The sequence below is a fragment of the Artibeus jamaicensis genome, unplaced genomic scaffold (genome assembly GCF_021234435.1).
Source record: "Artibeus jamaicensis isolate MK-2021 breed Jamaican fruit bat unplaced genomic scaffold, CSHL_Jam_final contig_354, whole genome shotgun sequence".
Taxonomy (NCBI): domain Eukaryota; kingdom Metazoa; phylum Chordata; class Mammalia; order Chiroptera; family Phyllostomidae; genus Artibeus; species Artibeus jamaicensis.
In genome coordinates this window covers 6504782-6526417 of record NW_026521803.1, presented here as the reverse complement: position 1 = coordinate 6526417, position 21636 = coordinate 6504782, and the positions used below count along the sequence as shown (strand labels likewise).

The 21636-nt window shown below is 35.2% G+C and overlaps 1 protein-coding gene across 4 annotated transcripts in view; it reads right to left on the bottom strand.

The window, feature by feature from the left end:
• The window catches only part of YES1 (YES proto-oncogene 1, Src family tyrosine kinase), a 78957-nt gene that overhangs the window by 27868 nt on the left and 29453 nt on the right, over window positions 1-21636 (bottom strand). For 2 of the 4 annotated variants that reach the window (XM_053664230.1, XM_037156558.2), the window contains exon 2: window positions 602-874. In XM_053664230.1, the coding sequence (XP_053520205.1) occupies window positions 602-866 (265 nt within the window). In that variant the 5' untranslated portion in view covers window positions 867-874. Of the gene's footprint in view, window positions 1-601; window positions 875-8369; window positions 8548-11975; window positions 12072-21636 lie in introns of those variants that run through there. The other 2 variants (XM_053664229.1, XM_037156560.2) reach the window with 2 other exon arrangements.

Below are 21636 nucleotides of genomic sequence, written 5' to 3'. Positions count from 1 at the left end.
AGAAAAATTTTATTATCATCACTACTTTGCGTGTAATTAACATTTATTAATTACTGTAATACTTTAATAGTGGATAGCATTTTACAATCCTGAAAACTTGTAACATCCTTGAGAGAGAAGTATGTTTTTAAAATTTATTTTTAAATAATAGGTAACATACAATATTACACTAGTTTTAGGCATACAACATAGTGATTAGACATTTATATACCTCACAAAGTGATCACCTCAATAAGTCTAGTGTCCATCTGACATCATACATTATTAAGATGATATTCCCTATGCTGTACCTTACATTGTTTCAAATCTTCATATTCCCCAGGGCCAGCCACACAGTAGGCACTCAATAATTATTTGAAAAATAAATCAATGAAATTCTAACCCAGTATTTAATCACCATCAAATTATCACCAGATTTCCCAGAAAATATCCATGTATACAATGAGACTTTGATTTTTATGTTAGAGACTTTAATTTTCACATTAACTTATTTTAAAAGGCCCCCAGTAAGTTATTTTTCTTACAGCAGGCAAACCTTATGTATATATTGCCCAAGGTCACGTTCTCAAACTTACAACAGAATTGTCCATTTAAATCTCACCTGTTAAACCAGCAGGATATGAACTTGGCACCACCGAGAATGAGGAAGATGCTCCTCCAAAAGGTGTCACCCCTGAGGATCCTCCAAATGGTGTTATGGAAAGACTGCTAAAATTAACAGATGTTCCCTTTGCTGAAGAGGATGATGTCGCTGCAGTGTGTTCTGCTCCATAATGACCGACACTTGTACTGACAGGTTCTGGAGAGTTTTCTGTTCTATATTTAATTGCTGGACTTTTGTTCTCTTTACTTTTAATGCAGCCCATTATCAAATCTACAAAAGTAGTAAGGTAAATAAATACTTTGAGAAGCAGTTATCATAAAAGATACTTCAAAAAGATGCAATTCAAAAGTTAAATTTAAACAAGGCATTTTTGTCCCGCAAAAAGTAACATTAACAAAACAAACAAAAATAAAAACCAGATAGCTGAAAGTGAAGTTTCTTCCCTTATTATGTGCTATAGTTTCATTCCAATGATGTCTTTGCCAACTTAACTACTGTTAATGGTCCAATGACAACATGCCAGAGTGTATAGGGAAAATCATGGGCTCTGAAGCCAGAGAGAACTAGGTTTGAATCCTGGCTTCCTACTTATTACCAGAGTGATTTAGGTATATTGTGTAACCTCTCTGAACCTCAGTTACTTGAAAAGGAAGGATAATAATATCACCTACTTCATAAGGTTTTCTATGAGGACTAAAATTTATTACAAGTTCTAGATAATATCTGGCACATAGTAGGTATTAGCAAATACTGGTTATACTCCTAACTGTATCAGCATTGTGTAACAGAAATATAACCTGAGCCACAATATAATTTTAAATTTTCTAGGAGTCATATAAAAAAATAAACAGGTAAAAATAATTCCAATAATATACTTTACTTAACTCAATACATCTAAAATATAATTACTTCAACATATCAATATACAGTTTTTTTTTTAAAAAAAGATCTTATTTATTTTTAGAGAGAGGGGAAGGGAAGGAGAAAGGACAAAAATATCAATGTGTGGTTGCCTCTCATGTGTCCCCTACTGAGGACCTGGCCCACAACCCAATCATGTGCCCTGACTGGGAATCAAACCAGTGACCCTTTGGTTCATAGGCTGGCACTCAACCCACTGACCCACACCAGCCAGGGCTCAATATACAGTTTTCAATGAGATGTTTTATGTTCTTTTTTTGTACTAAATCTTAGAGATCTGGCAAGTATTTTAAACTTAGAGAATATCTCAATTTGTACCAAGCACATTTCAAGTGCTCAACAGCTGTATGTAGCTAGTAGCTACCACAGAGGACAATGTATGTAGCTCCACATCTTTCCCCTTCTGTATCAACAGACACTCGCCCAATGTTTACCAAATTTGACCCCAATCTGGCCTTCCAACTTCATCTTCTATTTTTTCCCATACTTATCTCATCATGCCTGAGGACAACAACAACAACAAAATCCTATTTCCCCAAGACCCACACCCGGTGTCTTCCCAGTTTTGTGGGGTGTTTCCTCCTAAAAATGCCTCTGTTCATAATACTCTCCTTACATCTTACCTGCCAAAATTTATCAATTCTCTGTTAAGTATCACAAATGTTACTTTTCCATTTAGGCTCTCCCCATAATTGATAAAATTTTTGTATGAACTCTGAATTCTCACATTAATCCTTTTTTGTGTGTGCTTACTGGCCTAATTCTCACCCTACCCCCAAATTACTGACAGTACATATTTTAAAAGTTACTCATCCCTTACACACTATAAGGCCAACCAATATGACATGCATATAGTAGGTTTACTAATACTACAAAAATCTGGATTTTTTCACTTCCTGAAGAGCCACTAATGGAGATTTCATTAATTCACTTACTTTTAAAAGTCATTCTTATTTTACAATTTTTCCATTCTTATATGGCATTCAAAAGAAAACAGGTAAGTCATAAGATGTCTGCCTCCTAAATTCTGAAAACCTTAGCTATATAACATTAATTTAAAATGTAGCTATAAACATTAAAATAGAGACAGCTTCAGAATCTCGGAGCTGGAAGGTTTTCAGCTCACCATCTTAAATGGGTATAATCTGAAGATATGACAGTTAAGCACAACACTGAAACATGACTTGGACTGGAAATCTAAATATCTACTGAGAACACTATGAGAGAATTATAAGCTAAACACATAATAGGCAACTGCACTTCTAAAAGTTTTAGAAGAAAGCTAAGTTGTTTAGTAACTTAGTGTTGGAAAATTCTATTAAAGAATAATGTAAAAGTAGAAACGTGAAAAGAAAACGCTAATAGACATATGATTATTGAACTTCCATGTGGGAAGCAGGGGTAGGGACAGTTTTTATAAAAAATTTACTCTTTATTGTATTTTTTCCCATTACCATTTAGTCCCTTTATACCCCCTCCCCCCCAGCAAGCATCACACTGTTGTCCATGAGGGACAAACACCCTTAAGTGAAGCTAAAGATATGAGAAATAGGAAAAGTATCTTTGAACTTGCTCATACTTTTACTTGCTCTCTGAACACACACACAAATGTACATATAAGGAAACTAATTGATTGACACAGGCAAATTGACAGTTGCCTTAACATAGGCAACTCTTCTTAAGCATGGGAAAAAAAGATAATCTCTCAGAAAAATAGTAAAGGCTATCAATAGGCGAAACAAAACTGTCACTGTTTGCCAATGACATGATAGTGTACATGGAAAATCCTATAAACTCTACCCCAAAACGGCTCAAACTAATTAATGAATTTGGCAAAACAGCAGGTTACAAAGTCAATATCTGGAAATCAAAGGCATTTTTGTATACTAACAATGAATCAGCAGAAGCAGAAATCAAGGAAAAAGTCCCATGTGATATTAGCAAAAACAAAAATATAATATCTGGGAATAAACCTAACTAAAGAGGTAAAAGACCTGTATGCAGAAAACTACCCTGAAGAAAGAAATCAGGGAAGACACAAACAAATGAAAACATATACCTTGTTCATGGATTGGAAGAATTAACATCATCAAAATGTCCATACTACCCAAAGCAATTTACAGATTCAATGCAATACCTATTAAAGTACCAATGGCATATTTCACAGACATAGAACAAACACTTCAAAAATTTATATGGAACCATAAACAACCCCGAATAGCAGCTGCTATTTTGAGAAAGAAGAACAAACTAGGAGGGATCACAATACCTGATATTAAACTGTATTACAAGGCCACTGTAATCAAAACAGCCTGGTACTGGCATAAAAACAGGCACATAGACCAATGGAACAGAACGGAGAGCCGAGAAATAAACCCAACTCTCTACAGTCAATTAATATTCGACAAAGGGGGCAGTAACATAAAATGGAGTAAAGATAGCCTCTTTAACAAATGGTGTTGGGAGAACTGGACAGCTACCTGCAAAAAAATGAAACTTGAGCACCAACTTACACCATACACCAAAATAAATTCAAGGTGGATAAAAGACTTAAATATAAGCCTTGAAACCATTAACGTCCTAGAGGAGAACAATGGCAGGAAAATCTCAGATATTTCACGCAGCAACATTTTTATTGATATGTCCCCTAGCGCAAGGAATATAAAGGAAAGAATAAACAAATGGGATCTCATCAAAATAAAAAGCTTCTGCATGGCTAAAGAAAACAGTATTAAATTAAAAAGACAACCAACTGTATGGGAAAACATATTTGCCAATGATACCTCAGACAAAGGTTTAATCTCCAAAATATACAAAGAACTTACACCACTCCACTCTAAGAAGACAACCAACCCAACTAAAAAATGGGAAAAAAACTTGAACAGACACTTCTCCAAGGAGGACATACAGAATATCCAGAGACACATGAAGAGATGCTCAATATCGCTAGCTATCAGAGAGATGCAAATCAAAACCATAATGAGATACCACTTTACACCAGTCAGAATGGCTATCATAAACAAAGCAACCAACAACAAATGTTGGAGAGGTTGTGGGGAAAAGGGGACCTTAGTTCACTGTTGGTGGGATTGCAGACTGGTACAACCATTATGCAAAACAGTATGGAATTTTCTCAGAAAAATAAAAATCAACCTGCCTTTTGATCCAGCAATTCCACTGCTAGGATTATATCCTAAGAGCCCCAAAACATCAATTTCAAAGAACCTATGCACCACAATGTTCATAGGAGCACAATTCACAATAGCCAAGAGCTGGAAGCAACCTAGGTGCCCGTCAGTAAATGAATGGATCAAAAAATTGTGGTACATATACACAATGGAATTCTATGCTGCAGAGAGAAAGAAGGAACTACTACCCTTTGCAACAACATGGATGGAACTGGAAAGCATTATGTTGAGTGAAATAAGCCAGGCGGTGAAAGACAAATACCATATGATCTCACCTTTAACAGGAAGCTAAACAACAAAACAGACAAGCAAGCAAAATAAAAACAAAGACACTGAAATAGAGAACAAGGGGAGAGTGACCAGAGGGGAGAGGGGAGGGAATTTAAGGGGAAAAAATGGGAGGGATTTAGAGAAACAAGTATAAAGGACACACGGACAAAAACTAAGGGGGGTGGAAATGGGAGGGAGGTGGGGTGCATGGGACGGGGTGGGCTGGGATGGGAGAAATAAACAAAAATCTGTACTTGAAAAGTAACTAAATAAAAATTAAAAAAAAGACTGCCAAAAGGCAATTCACAAAAAATCAAAAGGACAATGAGCATATGAAGATACAGCCAACCTTTCCAGTCTTCTAATAAATGCAAACTTTAAAAGATACCAGATTGACAACTCTTGACTCAATACTGAAGACTGAAGGGTGTATTTTAACCAACAATCAATATATTACCTACAAAATATGCTAATTGAAAAAATATTTAAAAATCTATAAAGAATTTTCAGTTACCTATATCCAAAATCTAAATATTAACAGAATGCTATTAACAATTACATGAATTAGCCTTTGAAAAAACAGCAGTTATATGGAGAAAAAATTATGAAAACAGTGACTGCTAATTATTTTAAATTTGGTAACTGGTTAATTGAAATACATCAATTCATAACGGAGTTTACAACAATTATTTACCCAACCCCCATATCCATTCCTAGCTTCCATAATCACCTTTTCACCTTTTTGTCCACTCATGATCTTTGCTTAGGCCTTTTTCTCTGCAAGAAATACCCAACTTCTCTTCACTCCTGATTTCAAAAGTCATACCTTCCCCTGCTCACCCTACCAGTTTTCCATTGCTACGCTAAATTCCCCCAACCCAGTTTCTTAATCTTAGTCCAACTTTTAGTGCTACCCACTTACCCTTTCTAATAGAGTTCCAGGATAAACCATAATTTTCAGTCCAGTTCCACTAGCCCCAGTATCAAGCCATCACTGTCGCCCACCTCCTTTAGAAACCTCACTATGGGCCTGGCTGGTGTGGCTCAGTGGATTGAGTGCTAGCCTGCAAACCACAGTCCTGGGTTCAACTGCAGGTCAGGGTACGTGTCTGGGTCAGGACCCCAATAGGGGGTGTGCAAGAGGCAACTATACAATGAAGTTTCTCTCCCTTTCCCTCTAAAACTAAAAAATTAAATTTTAAAAAACATTATAATAAATGTAGGATATGATTTACATTTTAAAGTAAACTTCAGATGTAATGAGTTAAACAAATCTTTATTAACTGTCTTACAAATATAATTATCATTGAAAACAATGGGAAAGTTCCAAACTACTGACAGATACATCTATATCTATGTATAGATATAATATAGATATTAAAAACACATTTATTAGATACTATAAAGGGAGCTGGGGATTGCAAGAAATGGTCCCCTTTCTTTAAATAAACTTTCAGGTAAGTGTAGGAAACAAATACAGTCTTGTAAAATGCTGAAAATGCTGAGTAAAAGAAAAAAAAAAAAAAGCCAGAGTGGAGGTATATACAGAACACCATGGGAATACAACAGAAGTCCGCGGCTCTGCCTTGAGTGCTTGGGAAACAAAATTTTGTGAAGACAGTGGCATATTAGCTAGGTCATGAAAACATGGAGATTTAGGGAAGAAGAAATAGGATATTTCAGAAAGAAAGAAAAGTATGCAGAATGGCTCAGATGCTTCAAAAAGGATAATACACTGGGGGAACAGAAAACTTCTCTGTGATAGGCAGTGTTTTGAGATGGTGGGACAGATGGATAAAGTGGACAATTTCCAGATAAAGAGGATTATGTGCTGTGCAATAACTTTTAGACCTCATCCAGATAGCAATGGAAAGTTATTTAAGATTTTTTTAAAAAGGTGAATAGCAAAATATAAGCGTTTTAGAATAACTATGGCAGAAATATAAATTATAGACTGGAAAAAATAACAGCAGCAGAAAATTTACAAAACCACTCAGTGACCCATGTGAGAAAGGATAAAAGTTAAGAACACCGTAGGGACAAACACGAAGGGGTTAAGGGGATACGTATTAAGTAGAATAATCATGTTTATATGATCAGTTAAATAAGAGTAGAGGAGATACGAAGAAAAAGGAGTCATATATTCACTGTCCAGCATATTACTGAACACTTTAAAAGGAGTTACTATGTGTGTTAAGGGCTGGATAACCAGAAAGTTTCTAGTTAATTTCTCCCATAACTGAGGAAGAGAAGAGACAAACAGGTTTTTCTGGACCCACGAGTTCAGTTTCAGATGTTAGTTATAGACGGCTGTGGGACATCTTGTTGACAAGTCTAGTAAGGGGTTGATAATAAGTCTAAAGCTCAGAGAAAGGCACAAACCAGAGAATGATTAAACAAAAATATCCTCATAGTTTAACCACTCCTTTTGGAGATAAACTCATCCAAGGTACAGATTCAGAAGGGTGTGAATCTGCAGGACATCTATATATAAGGAATAGACAGGCAAAGAATTAGGAAGTAGCAATTTGAGTCAGGAATACTTTCATAAATATAAAAACATGGTTGGAAAAGATAATCATCAATTTAAAGACAGCAAAATGGGTTGGGGAAGAGTTCTAACTATACCTGTGGCGCTGTTTTTTCTTTTTTGTTTTTTGACTTTTATTTACTTTTAGAGAGGGGGGAAGGTAGGGAGAAAGAGAGGTAGAGAAATACCAATGTGTGGTTGCCTCTCATGTGTCCCCCTACCTGAGGACCTGGCCTGCAACCCAGGCATGTGCCCTGACCGGGAATCAAACTGGCAACCCTTTGGTTTGCAGGCTGGCACTCAATCCACTGAGCCATACCAGCCAGGGTGCATTGTTTTTTCTTAAAAGAAATATAAAGCAAGTAGAAAAAATATTAATGTGCTTAATGTGGATAATGATATAATTTTTTGGTTTGAAGTATTTTATAATTTAATACATTTTTAGAATAGTAGAGTAGGAATAAAGAGACAGACTTTCAGGAGGAAAATGGCTTATAATGCCGATACCAAAACAAAGGCAAGTAGCATTTAAAATTATTTTAAAAAGCCAAATACCAGTAATCAGGAGCTCACTAGCAACTATGGCAAGAGCATTTCTTAGCATCCTGAGGATAAAAGCTAGATCATATTAAGTTTAAAATAAATTAATGACTAGTTCATGAAAATATGGAGAATTTTTAGAATGCGACATTTTATAAGTTGGAAATATATACCTTTTACCAAGATCTTTTCTATGATTTATCTAGTTCACTGATCTTGTCCTTCACAGTCTTAGTGTAATCTAATACAGCACAGACTTAGTTTACTCAATAATTATTCTCCCCTGCTTTGATAAAGGAACCCCGATTTTGTTTACCTTCCTTCCATTTGCCAAGTCCTTCATCTGTTCGGCTCTAGGTAGTAAGTAATGATTGATTTAAGCCACTCATGGTCTTACTTCTTTTGCCAGTTAACTGTGTAAGCTATGAGCATGGGCTTCCAGGAAGTTTTCCTCACATACACATGTCCAAGGAATCCAAGACAGGAATGTTCCATTTTCTTTCCCTAGATGTTATTCACCTAAGATACTCAACTCTGAGGCAGTCATCTAGAGACTACAGAGCACCCATCTGAAAGGAGACCACCAACATACTGAGAGAATGATAGGAAAGAAAGATGAAAGGAACTTAGATGCTTGATGATGTTGCTCATCTATTAAGTTATATAACCTTAGCACACACTTTGCTCCAGAAATCTTATTATGTGGGATAACAAATATCTATTTTACATAAGGCAGTTTTAGTTTGGTTCTGTTACTTGCAGCTGAAAGGATCTTAAATAGTAAACTGCTTACTATCAGCATTCAACAGTTTAACAAAAATACAGTCATGCACTACATAATGTTTTGGTCAACAAGGAACTGCATATAACACAATGGTACCAAAACGGAGCTAAGAAATCCTAGTGATGTCTTAATGTTGCAGCACAAGGCATTTACACATGTGTTTGTGGTCATGCTGGTATAAACAAATCTACTGCCAGACATATAAAAATAAAGCACATATAATTACATGCTGTACATAATACTTGATAATGATGATAAGACTTATGTTACTGGCTTATACATATATTATGCTATACTTTCAGTAGTTAGAGTGTACTCTTTCTACTTAGAAAAAGTTTGCTGTAAAACAGTATACCATGTTACACCACTGGCAGCCTCATATACCCGGTGCTTATGGTGTCTCTTGAATGCATCATTTTCTCTCAAGTCTGATTTAATCTTGCGCTGTTTTGTATAGTAACATACTTTATAAGCCTGTAGCCTATGAGCAAAGCACTATACCATATAGCCTAGGTGTGCAGTAAGCTATACCATCAAGGTTTAAGTCATTCTATGATATGTTCACACAGCTACAAAATCACCTAATGATGAATTTATCAGAACATATACCTGCCATTAAGTGATGCATGACTATAGAACCAAACTTCCCTCAAAGTATATACAAAACTCTGAGATACCGTTAAGATCGTAAAATTTGTCACCTATAAAGAACTATTTCATACTGATATTCGGTGGAGCATAATGTGCATGAACATTTGCTGAAAAAAATGAGGGTTTTAACTCTTAATTTGAATATTACTGCTACTTCAAAATTTTTGAGAAAAATGAACTTGTTTAAAATTAAAATTAAGAAAACTTCTTTTCTAAGACACTTTCAGAAATACTTTCCTGAATTTTTTTTAAAGCAAACTTTGAGGTATAATTTACTTACAACAAAATGTAACCATTTAAAGTAGATAGATCAATGACTTTGAATATTTATTACTGTACAAACAGTACTACAATTCTAATACAGAATATTTTGATCACCCCCAAAACGTTCTGTTGTAGCATTTTCCCAAGCAATACTCAAACCCAGACCTATGCAACCACTGATTTGTTTTATGGATCTAAAAATTTATCTTTTCTAGAGTTTCATGTAAATAGAATTCATACTATATATTGTCTGACCTTTTTTTTGCTAAGCATTGTATATCTGAAACACTTCTATGTTGTTACATACATAGGTAGTTCATTAATTTTTATTGCTTAGTAGAATTCAATCATATGATTTACTACAATTTGTTTAGCCATTCACTTGTTGATAGGTATTTGAATTGCTCCAGTTTCGAGCTATTACAAATAAAGCAGTTATAAACGTTCCTGCACAAGTCTTTGGGTGGGCAGATATGCATTTCCCTGACATATACCTAGGAATGAAACTGCTTGATCATATGAAGTTAAGCATACCTTACCTAAGAAGCTATTAAACTGTTATTCATAGTGGCTGTACCATTTTGCATCTCCACCAGCAATGAATGTGAATTCCTGTTGCCCTGCATTCTCCACAACACTTCTAGGTCATTCACTTCCCCTCATAGAAACCCATCATGTGTTTACTTGTGATTGGATATAATCCAAATACTCTAATATAACTCTTTTTACATTTTATTCTATCTAAAGAGCTTTGACAATTACAATCTACTGATATCAAAAGGCAGTTCGCAATATAAAATGATATTGATGAACTGATGTTACACACATTTATAACATGAATATTATCAAAATCATTAGAACTGCAAATTAACCACTGACAGTTTATTGACTGAAATAATGGTCAGGACCTAGTTAACTGCCGAACACCTTTATCACCATTTAATTTACAAAAGTTATCAAGACCATTTCAACACCAAGTTTGTCCTCTATAGTCCAAAATTATTTCTACACTTAGAATAGGTTAGATTCAATGGCAATCTAAGTAAGACCACATAGTTAGTAAGACACCATGATGATTTTTTCACATCTGCAATGCTTCAATAAGTTGGTTTCTCACTCTTTTAAAATTTCACTTAAAAAATTAAAGCTAAATATACAAAATTCGCTCTTATTAAACAGGTCTGCATATTTTGGCAAATGTATACACTGTGCAACCACCTCCTCCATGAAAATAAAGAACAGTTCCATCACCCCCTATGAACCCAAAGAGACCCACACCAAAGACGTAATTAAAATGGCAAAGATCAAGAAACAATCTTGAAGGAAGCAAGGAGAAGACAACAAATTACATACAAAACACCCCTAAAGGGCTATCAGTTGATTTCTCAGCATCAACTCCGCAGGCCAGAACTGCAGATGTATTATTTATTTCAAGTGCAAATGAAACATCCAGGATAGATCACACATCAGGTCACAAAACAAGCCTCAATAAATTCAAGAAGACTGAAATCATACCAAGGCATCTTTTCTAACCACAATGCATAAAATTAGAAATCAACCACAGCTCTGACTGGTGTCACAGTTGGTTGGGTGTCATCAGCAAAGTGCAAGGTCACCCACTGGTCAAGGCACATGCCTGGGTTGCAAGCCTGGTCCATTTGGTCTATGGCTGGCGTGCATGTGAGAGGCAACTGTTCAATGTGGCTATCACACATTGATGTTTTTCCTTTCCCCTCTCTATAAAAATAAATAAAATCTTTATAAAAAATAAATAAATAAATCAACTACAGGAAAAAACAGAAATGGAGACTAAAACATTAGTTTTAGTGTGAAGACTAAACAGGGTACTGAACCAATGATCAAAGAAGAAATGAAACAGAAAATTAAAAATTTATCTGGAGACAAATGAAAATGTAAACTCAACTTTTCAAAATATGGGATGTAGCAAAAACGGTTCAAAAAGGAAAGTTCATAGCTATACAGAACTACCTTAAAAAAACAGGAAAAATCCCAATTAAGCAATCTAACTTCATACCTAAAGGAACCAGATAAAGAACAAACAAAACCAAAACAAAAAGTAAACAGGAGACAGTCAATGTAAGAGCAGAAATAATATAGAAATTAAGAAAACATCAGAGCCCTGATTGGTGTGGCTCAGGTGGTGGGAACATGATCCTGTAGCCAAATGATTGCGGGTTTTCAATTCCCAGTCAGGGCACATACCTAGGTTGTGGGTTCCATCCCCAGTCTGGGTGCATTCGGGAGGCAATCAATCGATGCTTCTTTCCTGCATCGATATTTCTCTCTCCCTTTTCCTCTCTAAAAGCAATGGAAAAAAAAGTGTCCTCGGGTGAGAATTAAAAAAAAAAAAAAAAGGAAAACAAAATTAACATTAATTAAGAGCTGTGTTCTTTAAAAAAGATAAATAAAATTGTCAAACCTTTAGCCAAACTCATAAATTAAAAAAGAGCCCAAATAAAATCATAACTGAAAGAAGTTACAATTAACAGCACATAAATTTAAAAAATCATTAAAGAATGAAACAATTATATGCCAATAAATTCAATGATCTAGAAGAATGTTTAAATTTCTAGAAATATACAACCATCTAAGACTGACTCAGGAAGAAATAAAAAATTATTTCAAGTAATGGAAGAGGACGAAACACTACCAAAACACATTCTACAAAGCCATCATTATCCTGATACCAAAAGCAGAAAAAACATTATAAGAAAAGGAAATTACAGGCCAATATCCTTGATGAGCATAGATTCAAGGATACCGAATGCTATGAGCATGGATTCAAGGATATTGAGTCTCAACAAAACTATTACCAAACTAGATTCAACTATACGTTAAAAATATTATATACCATGACCAAGTGAGACCAAGCACAGAGCTGCAAGGATGGATCAACATCTCTAAATCAATCAATGCATTACATCACATAAAAAAAATAAGGAATATGGGCCTTTGGCTGGTGTGGCTCAGTGGACTGAGTGCTGGCCTGTGAACCAAAGGATCACCAGTTCAATTCCCAGTCACAGAACATATAGGTGTTGCAGGCCCAGGTCCCAGTTGGGAGTGCGGAAGAGGCAACCACACGTTGATGTTTCTCTCCCTATTCCTCTCTCTAAAAACAATAAATTAAATATTTATTTAATAAATACTTAATATATTTATTAAATATTTGTCTCTAATAAATTAAATATTAAAAAACAAATAAGGAATAAAAACCATATGACCATCTCAGAAGATACAGAAAAAGCATTTGATAAAATTCAACATCCTTTTATGATTAAAAGCCTCACAACAGCTAATACTCCAGTCAATGGTGAAAAGCTGAAAGCTTGTCCTCTAAGATTAGGAACACATCAAGGATACACAGTATCACCATTTCTATTTAGTATTGAAAGTTCCAGCCACAGCAAACAAACAAAAAAACAAACAAAAGGCATCAAAGTCAGAAAGAAAAAAAAAAAGGAAAACATTATTTGCAGTGAACAAGATACTACTATACATAGAAAACCCTAAAGACTCTACAAAAAAAACAATTAAAAATAATAAATGACTTCTTAAAGTTGCAAGATATGGAATCAATATACAGAAATCTGCTTTTTCTATATACCAACAGCAAACAATCAGAAGGAAAAATTTAAAAAATAATCCCATTCACAATTGCACATACATGAAACAAAAACCATAAAATTCCCACAAATACTTGTAAATGATGAAAGACCTGTACTCTGAAAACTATAAGAGATTGCTGAGTGGCCCCAGGACTGGTACTTGTAATAGCCTCAGTTCAGTGTGGCATCTACCACCTGGCTCCAGGCCCAGAACATGCAGCTACCAACCACAGATCTGGAAGTCAATGTAGCAGAAAACTCCCAATCAGAACAGGAAAATGAAATAAGCATTTTAAAAAATGAGGATAGTTTAAGGGACTTCTGGGACTACATAAAGCACAATAACATTTGCATCATAGGAATGTCAGAAGAAGAGGAACATCAAGGGATTGAGAACCTATTTGAAAAGGTAAGAATGAAAACTTCCCTAACCAGACGAAACCATTTAAAACTGAAGAAGAGATAAAGAGATACCCAGACTAGAAGAAGTTAAAGGAGTTTATCACCACCAAACCAGTATTATAAGAAATGTTAAAGGAACTTCTTTAGGAGTAAAGGCAGCTGGGGGTGGGGGGTGGATGAAAAAATATGAATAATAAAATGGCAATAACGTACCCATCAATAATCACTTTAAATGTGAATAAATACTCCAATCAAAAGACATAGGGCAGCTGAATGGATAAAAATACAAAATCCATACAAATGCTGACTACAAGAGGTGACTTCAGATAGAAGGACACACATAGAGTTAAGTAAAGGGATAAAAAAAAAAGATGTTTCATGTAAATGGGAAAAAAAAAAAAAGCCCGAGTAGCAATATTTATATGAAATGAAATAAGACTTTAAAACAAAGGCTATATAATGAAAGACAAAAAAGGACATGACATAATGATAAAGAGATTGAGCCAATGAAAAGATATAAGCCTTGTAAACATTAAACAGGAACACCTGGAAAAATAAAATAGTAACAAACATAAAGGGAGAGATGGACAGTAAATAGTCATAGATGGAGACTTTAATATCCCATTGTCATCTACGCATGAATCTTCCAGACAGAAAATCAAAAAGAAAACAACAGCCTTAAACAATACACTATGTAAGATGTATTAATTGATATTTCAAAGCACTTCATTCCAAAGCAGCAGAAAATATCCTTTCAAGTACACATGGAATGTTTTCTACTATAAACTACATGTTAGGACACAAAAGAAATCTCAATAAATTTAAGAAGACTTAAATCATAACAAGCATCTTCTCCAACCACAATGGTATGAAAGTGGAAATCTACTATAAGAAAACAAAGTGAAAAACACAAACACAGAGGCAAAATAACACTCTACTGAACAATGACTGGGTTAACAATGAAGATCAAGGAAGAAATCAAAATGTACCTTGAGACAAATGCAAATAAAAATGCAGCAACCCAAAATCTAGGGAACACAGCGAAGGCTCCTAAGAGGGAAATTTACTGTAATACATGCCTACCCCAAGATAAAAGAAAATTATCAAATAACAATCTAACCTTACACCTAAAAGAATTATAAAAGAACAAGAAGCAAAGCCCAAAGTGAGTAGAAGGAAGGAATAATAAAGATCTGAGCACAAATAAACAAAATAGAGTCTAAAAGAACAATGCAAAAGATGAATGAAACTAAGACCTGGTTCTTTGAAAAAATATATAAAATTGATACACCTTTCACTAGACTCATGAGAGAGACTGCAAGAGTGAGAGGGGACCCAAATAAATAAAATCAGAAATGAAAGAGAAGTGACAACTGACACTACAGAAACACTAAGGATTGTAAGAAAATACTACAGGCAGTAATATGCCACAAAAGTAGACAACCTGGAAGAAATTAATAAATTCCTAGAAACATATACTTTTCCAAGACTAAATAAAGAAGAAACGAGCCCTGGCTAGTGTGTCTCACTGGACTGGGTGATGCCTGTGAACCACAAGGTTGCTGGTTAGATTCCCAGTCAGGATACACACCTGGGTTTTGGGGAGGGTCCTTGGGGAGGGGGTAAGGTGGGGCAGGGACATGCGAGAGGCAACCACACATTGATGCTTTTCTCCCTCTCTTCCTCCCTTCCCCTCTCTCTGAAAATAAATAAATAAAATCTTTTTTAAAAAAGAAGGAAACAAAATCTGATCAGACCAATTACTACCAATATAATCGAAACAATAATCTAAAATTCTCAATAAACATCCTAGACCAGATGGCTTCACAGGTGAGTTTTACAAAACAGTCACAGAATTAACACCTACATTCAAACTATTTTAAAAAATTCAAGAGAAGGGAAAGCTCCCAAACTCATTTTTCATAAGGCAACCACCACCCGATTCCAAAATAAGACAAAGACATTATTACAAAGAAAAGTATAAGCCAATATCCCCAAAGAACATAGATGCAAAAATATTAGCAAACTGGATTTAGCAATGTATTAAAAATATCATGCACCATGATCATCTGGTATTTATTTCAGAGACTGAAACTTGGCTGAACATCAGAAAACCAATTACTGTGATATACTACATAAACAAAATCATGTGATCTTATCATTAGATGGAGAAAAAGCATTTGACAAAATCCAGCATCCATTTATGATAAAAACTCAGCAAAGTGGGAATAGAGGGAATATACCTTAACACAACAAAGGCCATACAAGATGAACCCACAACTAACAACATACTTAATGGAGAAATGCTAAAACCATTTTCTTTAAGATCAGAAAGTAGACATGGATGTATATTTTCACACACCATTTTTATTCCACACAGTATTTGAAGTCCTAGGCACAGCAATCAAACAAGAAATAAAAGGCATTTAAAATTGAAAAGAAAGATGTAAAACTGTCATTCTTTACAGATGACACAATACAGAGAGAATACCAAAGATTCCACCAGAAATTACTAGAACTGATAAATGAATTCAATAAACTAGCAGGATACAAAATAAATATTTAGAAATCGGTTACGTTTTTATACAGAAATAATAAACTATCAGAAAAAGAAATTAAGAAAACAATCCCACTTATAATTTCATCAATAAAAAAATACCTAGGAATAAATTTAATCAAGGAGGCAAAACACCTGTGCTTAGAAAATTTTAAGTCAATGAAGAAACTGAAGAAGATATTAATAAATGGAAGCATATACCATGTTCATGGATAGGAAGAAAAAATGTCCACACTATGCAAAACAACCTACATATTCAATACAATACCTATCAAAATATCAATGACACACTTCACAGAAGTAGAATGAGTAATCCGAAAGTATATATGGAACCACAAGATTCAGAATAACCACTGCAATCTTAAGGAAGAAAAAAAAGTTGGAAGTATCATGCTACTTGTTATCAAAGTATACTACAAGGCTATAGTAATCAAATCAGCATGATACTGGCGAAAAAATAGAGAACATGGAATAAAATAGAGAACCCAGAAATAAATCCATGCATATGGTCAATTAATCTATGACACAGGAGGCAAGAATATACAATGGGCCCTGGCTAGTGTGGCTCAGTGGACTGAGCCTACAAAACCAAAGGGCTGCTGGTTTGATTCCCACTCCGGACACATGCCTGGGTTACAGGCCACATTCCCAGTATGGGGCATGCAAGAGACAACCACACATTGATGTTTCTCTCCCTCTCTTCCTCCCTCCCTTCCCCTCTATCTACAAATAAATAAGTAAAATCTTAAAAAAAAAAAAAAAAAAGAATATACAATGGAATATCAGTCTACTCAATAAATGGTGTTGGAAAAATTGTACAGATACATGCAAAAATATAAAACTAAGCCACCTTCTTACACCATATTCAAGAATAAACTCAAAATGTAAAGAGTTAAATGGCAGACCAAAAACCATAAAAATCCTAGAAGAAAACATTGGCAGTGAACTTGCTGACACTGCTCTTCGTAATAATTTTTCTGTTACACCTCTTCGGGCAAGGAAAACAAAAAAATAAACAACTGGGACTACATCAAACTAAGGTTTATCATAACACAAAGGAACCACCAACAAAATGAAAAGACAACGTACTGAATGGGAGAAGATATTTGCCAATGAAACCTCTGATGAGGGGTTAATACCCAAAATTTATAAAGAGCACACACAACTTAAAACTAAGAACTAAAAATCAACAACAAACAAGCCAATAAAAAATTGAATGGAGAATCTGAATAGATATTTTTTCCAAAGGACACACAGATGGCCAATAGACATATGAAAAGATGCTCAACACCACTAATCAGACAAATGTAAATCAAAACCACAATGAAGTATAACCTCACACCTGTCAAAATGGCTATCATGGATAAAAAAACATGTATTGGTAAGGATGCAAATAAAAGAGAATCCTTGAGCAGTGTTGGTAGGATTGCAAATTGGTCCAGAAACTGTGGAAAACAGTATGGAGGTTCCTCAAAAAGTTTAAAACAGAACTTACCTTATGAACCAACAATTCTACTCCTAGGCATTATCTCAAAGAAATCCAAAATACAAATTAAAAAAGATATATGTATCCCTAGGTTCACTGCAGTGTTATTTATAATAGTCAAAATGTGGAAGAAACCTAAGTTCCCAGATACTGCGGTATATATACACAATGGAATATGACTCAGCCATAAAAAAAACCTTACTATTTGCAACAAGGATGTAACAACATGAATGGACAACAGAGGTATTATGCTACGTGAAATAAATCAGAGAAAGAAATTTACTATATAATTTTACTTATATGTATAATGTAAAGAACAAAATAAACAGAAACAGAGTCAGATACAGAGAACAGACTGATGGTTGCCAGATGGGAGGGGGAATGAGGGTTCCAGTAAAAAAGGTGAAGGCATTAAGAAATATGAATTGGTAGTTACAAAATAGTTATGGGGATGTAAAGTACAGAATAGGCAATATAGTCAATAATTTTGTAATAACTGTGTATGTTGCCAGGTGGGTACTAGATTTACATCTTAAATTATATAAATGTCTAACCCACGGTGCAGTACATCTGAAACTAATATAAAATAATACTGAATGCCAACTGTAATTGACAAATAAAAATACAAAGCAGCAGACAGATCCATAGATATAAAGAACAAGCTGGAGGTTGCCAAAGGAGAGGGGCCAAAGCTAGGAATAAAAATAAATTAAAAACAAATTAAGCATCATTTTCTATGTACCTGCTTGGTAAGTCTAAAATTTCTACTCAGTTTAATGTCAGTTAAGCTTTCTTGGACTCAAGAAGTTTTATTCTTGAGATAAAAATGGTAATAGGGAAGAGAAAAAATATTAAAATCAGAATTGATATTTTAATAAACAGAACAATCTGATCATACAGAAAGGCTGGTGTTTAAGTTTGAATGCAGGTGTTGCTTTATTATTAGGAGTTTACTGCTTCCCTAGCATAACATGGATTCAGTATCTCTACCTCCATGTTCCTGGTGCTTTAACCTACTACCTCCCATCCTGGTAACGGCTACTTACTTATAATTTTGATTTACTTGTTCTATTCCAGGTTCCCTCAATCTTCCACAGCTACTATCTGATTTGCCTTTTTCTGGCATTAACAAGAGTAAAAACAACAGAATATAAAATGCTATCAATTATAATTGCCCTAACCAACTGCCATCAGTTACGGTTTAGCCATCAGGTACTACCTTATGATCTCCTTAAGAGACTGTAGGCCTAGATGGTACCATAATGACTGGCCTGTTTAGCAAAAGCTCTTGCTTTAATAGTTAGTATAGATACACATTTTTGCAACATGTACTAGAAGTAAAAATATTTCTAATTGAAACAAATTTCTGCATTAGACTTTTCTTCTTCAATGGATAAGTCAGAGATCTGGAAGATTAATGTTTAATGCTGATCTAGCCCCACTAAGTCACCTGCCATTACCAGAAGATAAAGTCAGGTTAACACAAGCAAAGTTTTACCCTAGATCCCTCAGCGCATCTGAACTACTTTCTCATCTTCCCTGGAAAATGAACAAGAGAAGGTAGAGTGGAACTAAAAATATCAAAAGAGCTTTGCTGATGGGACAAGGTCTCAGGAAAATGGTCTCTTTCCTATTTCTTATATGGCTGTCTTACCATCCCCAAAGAGAATAAATTTTTATACTTGAAAAATTAGACCATTACAGTCAATAATACTGCTAATAACTGTGTGATACCAGGTGGGTACTGGAAATATCTGGGGGAACACTTGTAAAATATATGATTGCATAACCACTATGCTACACACCCAAACTAATACAAAAATAATACTGAAACTAAACTGTAATTGAAAAAGAAAAGAAAACCTAGACTACTATGTTTAAGTTTCTTTCAAAATCATATAGGATATCAAGGATTAATAAGGTTCTGACAACAGGAAGAAATGCTACCAGCTATTTAAGAGAGTCGGTCATTCTCTTTTCAAACCTCTGGCCTTTCCACAATCCAGTCCATTTCAACTTCCCGCCTTTCTTTTTTCTTCTTCTTTTTAAAGATTTATTTATTTTTAGAGAGGGGAGAAAGGAGGGAAGAAAGAGAGGAAGAGAAACACCTATGTCTGATGGAAACATCAATCGTTGCCTCTTGCATGCCCCCAACTGGGGACCTGGCCTACAACCCAGGCATGTGCCCTGCCAAGGAATTGAACTGGCGACCTTTCAGTTTGCAGGGCAAAGTTCAACCCACTGAGCCATACTAGTCAGAGCCCCACTTCTTTTCTTTCCACATAACCTACTTACATTAGAAAAAATTATTCCAACTTCCTTGTGTTTCTCAAACTCACTTACAATATAATCTGGAATTCTTGATTTCTCACCTTGCTTCCCTGCTTCTACTGGATTAGAAGTGCCCATTATGATTCTCAGTTAATGCTAAATCCAATGGTCAATTTTCAGCCCGTATCTTACTTGACCCGTCAGCCACATTCAATACAGGAATCATCACTCCCTTTTCCTTAAAGTACTTTCTCCACCTGGTTTCTAAGACACACCCTGTTAATTTCCCCCCTTTCAGTCTCTTCTGCTGGTTCCTCCTCACCTCCCTGACATCTAAACACAGAATGCTATTGGAAGGACTTCTGTATCTACAGTCGTTTCTTTATCATCCACTCATATCTTTAAATATAACTTATATATCAGTGTTTACCAAATTTATATTTTTATAAATTTCTGGTCTTCTCACTTAAACTCCAGATTAGTTTTTTTAAAGTATCTACTCAATATCCCCACTTGCATGTCTAATTGCATCCCAAATCTCACATTTCTGAGACTACTAATCTTCCTCCTCAAACCAGCTTCTGCAACCTTCCCCATCTCAGTAAGTGTTAATACCATTCTTCCAGTTTGTCAGGTCAAAAACACTGATCTCATCCTTATAATCTCTTTATTTCACATCCTAAATCCAGTTTCTCGACAAATACCTTGGTACTATATATCCAGAACCTGAAAACTCTACACCTCCACTGCTATCCTGGTCTAAGTCACATCATCTCTCACTAATTCAATATTCAATTACTGCAATTAGCCTCAAAACTCTCACTGTTCTTGCTTTTGCACCTGTTATATACTCTTTTCAAAGTGTCAGAATTATCCTTTTAAAACACAGATCATTTCATATCATTCCTCTGCCAAAATCTGTCCAAAGACTTCCCACTCTATTTACAGTAAAAGTCACAGCTCTTACAAAGGCCTTTGAGATCTTAGTGTGCAGCACCCATTACTTCTCTAACCTCATCTCCTACTACTGTGCCCTTACTTGCTCCACTTCTGTCACATGGCCTTCTTACTATCCTTCAGACAGGCCCAGCACACTCCTGTCTCAGGCCACTGCACTTTCTTCTCTCTTCCTGAAAGGCTCTGCCAGATACCAGTATGGCCCATCCCCAGAAGCCCATCTGTGTGCTTCTTTAGGTCTCCGTATTATTATCACCTCCTCCTCAATGAGACCTTCTCTGACCATCCTATATAAAGCAGCACGCACCGTTCCGTGAGTGCTGCCTATTTTCCTTTAATCTACTTTATTGCTCTTGATACATTTATCACTATATGCAGCATAAGGCTTGAGAGTACAGGCTGTTTTTGTTGGATATACAGCATAGTGGTTAAGAACACAGACTTAAGATAATGTCTGGATTTAAAATCTGAGTCTACCACTCAGTAGCTGTGTGAGCTTGCTGAACTTACTGAACCTTTCTGTGCCTATTTCTCATCTGTAAAATGGCAATAATAAGAGAGTCAAGAACTGAGAAGATTAAA